Source organism: Pseudochaenichthys georgianus, chromosome 17 (assembly GCF_902827115.2).
Source record: "Pseudochaenichthys georgianus chromosome 17, fPseGeo1.2, whole genome shotgun sequence".
Classification (NCBI taxonomy): Eukaryota; Metazoa; Chordata; class Actinopteri; order Perciformes; family Channichthyidae; genus Pseudochaenichthys; species Pseudochaenichthys georgianus.
Window position 1 is genome coordinate 28,242,586 of NC_047519.1, and position 6,000 is coordinate 28,248,585.

A 6,000-nucleotide genomic window follows, 5' to 3' on the forward strand; every position below is an offset into this window, starting at 1 on the left:
TTAACTTACTGATCACCTGCCTCAATAATGTTTTCTGTATTATTCGTCTTGTTTCAGTTGAATAACATTGATGTGAATGAGATAGTGGAGGGTGATGACCGTGCCTTTGAGATCTGGCATGAGCGCGAGGACTCTGTGAGGAAATACACCCTGCAGGCCCGAACTGTTAACATCAAGAACTCATGGCTGAGAGACTTCAGAGAACTGCAGCAGCGATACAGCACCCCTGCGTGGAGTAAGTGCAACACACAGTCCAAGGATACATTCACACTAAACGTTGTGCACGAAAGTGTTTTAGCTCACACACCTGAAAACGTACATCACAAAATCATTCATGTACAATAGGCGAACATGAAGCAGACCGTCAACTTACCAAATGGTTGTTTAGTTGTAGACGCTGTGAGAATAGCAGTGGTGAAAGTGGTAAGACCAAAGATGTCTTTGTTTGGACCAGTGATGAGGTGGAACTGTTACCAAATATAACGAATGAGAATTAGTTTGTTTCGGGACAAGGATCCTGTGATGGGGACAGAACAAATCAAGAAGGTCTCATGGGTGTTTTCTGTTCACGCCTGTCCAAACTAAAATACAATGCCAGAGTTGTCAAACTAAAACGGGGTTACCAGCATTTTTAACAAGTCTCTGATTAAGGGGTTTGAAAACCCTATAAGTTGATGCTAGACGTAATGTAGCAAAATGTGCGTGTTTTTAAAAGAAAAAGATACTAGTGTGGATGCAGCCGCTCGCTCTCATCACGCAGAATATATTTCAGCATTCTCCTACTTTCTAACTGACTTTCTTTATTAATCTCCTTTTACAGGTCGTCCTGACTTTGATGAAATCCTGGCTAACTGCACAGCAGAGCTCGGTCAGACTGTAAAGCTGGCCTGCAAAGTCACTGGACTCCCCAAACCTACGGTCACGTGGTACAAGGGTACGCCATTTTTAATCGGTCATTTGCGCAAAATGAGAGTAATGCTACTTTGCACTGAGTGACAGACTAATTACTGTATACAAACATGATCTGAAGCCAAAGGTGTTTCACGGTTTACTTGTTGGATGCAGATGGGCGTGCTGTGGAGGCAGACCCTCACCACATCATCATCGAGGACCCTGACGGTTCCTGCACGCTGATCTTGGACAACATGAGCGCAGATGATTCTGGACAGTACATGTGCTTTGCCACAAGCTCAGCCGGCAATGCCAGCACTCTCGGCAAGGTCACTGTCCAGGGTAAGGGATTTATCACGGAAAATATCAGTCACACGGTGCTTCACCAAAATTGAAGTGAAGCTTATTTATATTTAGTAGCTAATGTTATTTAAACGTGTATTATATTTCTTGCAGTGCCTCCTCGCTTTGTGAATACAATGAGGAATGCTACATTTGTTGCTGGTGAGGACACTCAGTTCACCTGTGTCATACAGAGCGCCCCCAACCCCAAGATCAGGTTTGAAGTCTTCAGAATATTCAAAGTAAATTCAAAAGGTCCCTTGTAACATCTGTTGCCTTGTGTGTGTTAACCTTTATGTCTCCTCTCTACCTGCGTTATCCATGAAGGTGGTTCAAGGACAGCAGGCTTCTGACTGACCAGCAGAAGTATCAGACCTACAGCGAGCTCCGCAGTGGGGTTCTGGTGTTGGTCATCAAAAACCTGACGGAGAGAGACCTGGGACACTACGAGTGCGAGGTTGGTTGGCATAAAAATAGCAAACTTGCAAGAAAACAATGTGATATTCAAACTGATAGATATAGGGAAAGTATAAACATTGCCTCTATGCAAACATTCTGTTGACTCTTAGCCAGTTGATAGACAACCAACAGGCATTTAAGACTAACAATATATGTTCTGCTTTTGCCAGTTGTCCAACCGTCTGGGCAATGCTAAGTGTTCTGCTGATTTGGCTCCTCCCTCTGCTGTGGCCCGCTCTTCTGAACAGGCCATCACTATTGAAGGTAAGGACACTGACTACATCCTCACACCCGGAGCTGGAGCCAAACATGGTTTTCATGCGGGTTTAAAGACATAATCAGTTGATGTAACTTATACTTTAAGAGTATTGTACCTATGTTGTTAAACTAATCTATTCTGTTTCCTCCCATAGTCACTGAGCAGGAGACGAGGATACCAAGGAAAACCATCATCATGTGAGTGTGAACCACATACAAATTATGTTGTGCCTTACATGTCTCTTGCCTAGATCTAATCTGATCATCTGTCCTTTTAAATATTAAACCTAGACTATAAAAGTTTTCATAACTAACTGTGGGATAATTTGTCACCATCAAGAATGTTCCGGGATAATTGTTTCAGGACAGATTATCCTCTGCAGTTGCTCTTTTAGTGATCCAGATGCACTGAATGTTTTATTCTTGGCCTTGCTGTTTAGATATTGCTTGCTAAGAGATGGAATGCTTTTAGAGCTCTGCTGTATGTCTATCTGCTTCTGTAGGTGTGTGCATTGCGGTGTAGTATTTAAAGCCTGAGTGCAGGGGATTCTCTCACAATGATGATAGAAAGGATGGGCTGTCTTCACCAGGGTGCTGTCTCCTTAAACCGGCAACTGTATTGCTGATGCTTTGGGAAGTGCTTACTAGTTCTTGGAGTCAGCCTATCCTAGTTAGATTCATATCTCATGTTCACTCTGACTGGTTGCTTTTGTCTCTTCTACAAATTATTTTAATGTCCGTCTTGAAATATAAACACAGCTCTGGCAACCTTTTTAAATGGCTTGCTTACTCTGCAACACTGAGCATTTGTGTTTAATGTTTATACTCCCTTTTTAAATGTGTTCAGGTCCATGTAAGCCCTCCACCTCTTTGTCTTGCGCTCTAAAATGTTGTTTCTCTTCTCCAGTGAGGAGACTATAACCACTGTGGTGAAGAACCCACGTATGAGGCGACACAAGTCCCCCGGCTTGACTCTTGCTGGAGCCCACCGCTCCGAGACCTCCACCCCAGAGCCCCCCACAGCCAGGCCGAAGAGGATGTCCACCCAGAGAAAGACCACCATCCCCACCCTCTATGTTACTCAACACGAAGGCGCTGAAGCCAGAGCCACGGAGAGCAGGTGGGTGGAGGTCGAGGAGGTCATCGAGTATAAAATCAATAAATCTCCCAGGGTGTCGAGGAGGAGAGGCGTCTCCCCGGCAACGTCTGAACGCTCATCGACTCCTTTAAGAGCCAAGAGGTCTCCACCTGAGAGAAACCCCAACACCAACAACTCCAACAACAAGCTGCTGGAGCAGGCTCAGCTGCAGGGAGACGTCAGCAGCTCTCCGCTCTCCTGGGAGGAAGAGGAGGGGAGCGTTTCCCCGGATGCTGTCTCTGGAGACCCCCATGAGCTCTCATCCATCCTCACTCAAGCAGGAGAGGACAGCGAGGACGATGATCAAACTGTCATCTTTGAGCCCGATGATGAAGATGATGACTCTCTCGGTAGCAAGAGCCTAAGATCCTCACACAAGGAGGCCGTGTTCTGACTCTGGAAGACTTGGAGGATTACGTGCCAGAAGAAGGTGAAAACTATGGCTCTACCAGCACCCCCGCTGCTGAGAAGCCCTGCGAGATCTCGGTGCTGCAGAGGGAGATCGGCGGCTCCGCGGTGGGACAGCCGGTGCTCCTCAACGTGGGCCGGCCGGGCGTGGGGCCGAGGCAGAGGAGCGGCTTCTTCGGCCGCTTCAGGGAGCATCTCTCCAGCAGCCTCTTCACGCCTGCGGCCCCCCCAGCCAGCGGAGCCCGGTCCAGGACGGAAAGACACGTCCCCATCCAAGTGAGCCACGCTAAGCTGGAGGTGAAGCCTTCGTACTGCTCCGAGGTGCAGCGGGTCGAGGGCGGGCAGCAAAGCTTTAAAACCAAAGTGTCAACTCAGACCTATGGCTACACTTCAGTGGGCAACCCTGTCACTCTGCAAATAAGTGATAACCTTTATCAGAACCAGTAGAAGCAAACAGTTTTAATTTGGTACCACACACCCTCTTAGTCTTAAATGGGGACATTTCTACGTACATGGTGATAAGACATATCCTAAAGAATATTAGCTGCATATAACAAACCATTCCATTTGGACGTTGCCTAGAAAGAAAGAAGACTCATCTTCTTGAGTCTTTTTCTCGACAAATGGCTAGAGTCAGATGGTCTCTTCAGACTAGGCGAATAAGAAAATGTCCCTGTAAGCATGTTTCAACCCAAACTGCTTTGTTACACCTGCATATTCACTCATGCAGTATGTGGTGTATAACATGGTGAGGAGACAGAAAAGGAAATTAAGGTTTGACTGAAGAGAAATGTAATCATCTTTTGCTGAGTTACATTTTATTTTACAAAAATACATAATGTTCACTCAAACCCAGCTTCGAGAATGGGCGGATCATGAGGAAAATGGGCACCACCACCTGTCCTAAATACGAGCAAGACACTCTATTTAGCCTATTATTTTAAGGGTAAATAAAAAGCCTCTAGTTGTATCTCTTTGTAGTTGTTTTAGTGTATGTACGTGGTCATGTAGTGTCTCTTTTTGTTGTCTTTGTATGATTTTATGTCTTTTTGTAGTTTCAATCTACTTGTAATTGTTTTGTTATATCTTTCTTTTGTTGTTTTGACACTTATTGAGGTGGCTTTGAGTCTCTATGTTGTTGTCTTGCCCTTTGACAAAATGGTTTTAGTCTGTTCTCTCTTTGTAGTGGATTTACTTCACTTGGTGGTAGGCCCGTACTAAACATCCATGCCTTCATGATCCTTGACCCACCAATATTTACTGATCCAGACATTATCCCTTGTGATGACTCCTGCTATATACACAAACAGATACATTATATTAAGGTATATAGATTTGATTTCAGTTTTACTTTTGTACCTTTCAAAAATGTTGCCTTTTGCACTCACACAGTGCCTTAGATTCCTGGAGTTAACGTCTACTAGTGAGGCCAGTCTCTCGTTCAGTATTGCTATAAGTATATTTAAATGTGCAACACTGATCTGCTATTTACAACCGAACTGTGTCGACCGTTTTGGTCCATGGACTGTTTAAGTTTAATCTAATGTGCTGTCAAGTGAGTCAGTGTGGCAAAGTCACACATACGCTCTACTTTGGTAGAGCAGCTTCTTCAAATATGGCATTTATACATGAACATCTATTTGATGGTGAACCTGTTTCACATCCGATCTCTGTGTTTGACTACACTCATGTCATTTACTATAGTGACATATGTTTCTATCAATAAGTGAATGTTGATTTTTTTTTTTGTGTCTCTTAATGCAGTGCCATTACCTGTCATTTTACAGATATAACAGGGACATTCATATGTGGGTGACAGATATTTAGATGAGTGACTGCATGTATTTGCTTTTGCAAAGCACACGTGTTTATCTAGAGTAACAAAAGCTGTAATGATGTATTTGATTGAGAGAAAATGTTTATGCAAAGTACTTGAGCTCACATAATTTACTACCTTGCCAATTTAAAGAATGACTAGAAAACAGGAACTTAAAGATGTGTGGTGTTTGCGTTGTTTCTTAAAGGTATTCTAGAAAGTTACAAGCATAATATTATGTATTAATGAACTAACAGATTGTAATGCTTATACTGTACATGTGTAGTTTTTTGAAAAATGTTTGAATATTCAGTGTTAATAAATATATGTATTGCAAATAATAGCCATGGCCAGTTGCTTTCACAAATTAATAGCACACAACATTTACGTTTCAACGGAGCTAAAAACGTAAGTATACGTAAAATGAATACTGAAGTAATTTGGATTATTGGAATCTTTGGAAAAAACATACCAAACTACAGATGGTTCATCAGGTTGTCCCCAGGTTCTCTAAATAGTAGAAGTTGATAAATACTATTTTTTTTTTTCAACATAGGCTACATACTATTACTTTTTTTCCTATTTATCGACATACCATACTACATAACTGGTGTTATGTTTATGGTGTCATTTTAAACTTTAAAATGACACCATAGACATAACACCAGTTATGTAGTATGGTATGGTA

The 6,000-nt window shown here is 42.9% G+C and overlaps 1 protein-coding gene across 1 annotated transcript in view; it reads left to right on the forward strand.

The window, feature by feature from the left end:
* The window catches only part of LOC117462927 (obscurin-like), an 83,287-nt gene extending 77,632 nt beyond the window's left edge, over positions 1–5,655 (forward strand). Inside the window, 9 exon segments of the mRNA XM_034105296.2 lie at positions 58–235; positions 821–934; positions 1,066–1,233; positions 1,348–1,450; positions 1,561–1,690; positions 1,863–1,956; positions 2,106–2,148; positions 2,858–3,432; positions 3,435–5,655. Of these exon segments, the coding sequence (XP_033961187.2) occupies positions 58–235; positions 821–934; positions 1,066–1,233; positions 1,348–1,450; positions 1,561–1,690; positions 1,863–1,956; positions 2,106–2,148; positions 2,858–3,432; positions 3,435–3,943 (1,914 nt within the window). The 3' untranslated portion in view covers positions 3,944–5,655.
* The last annotated feature ends 345 nt before the right edge of the window (positions 5,656–6,000 follow it).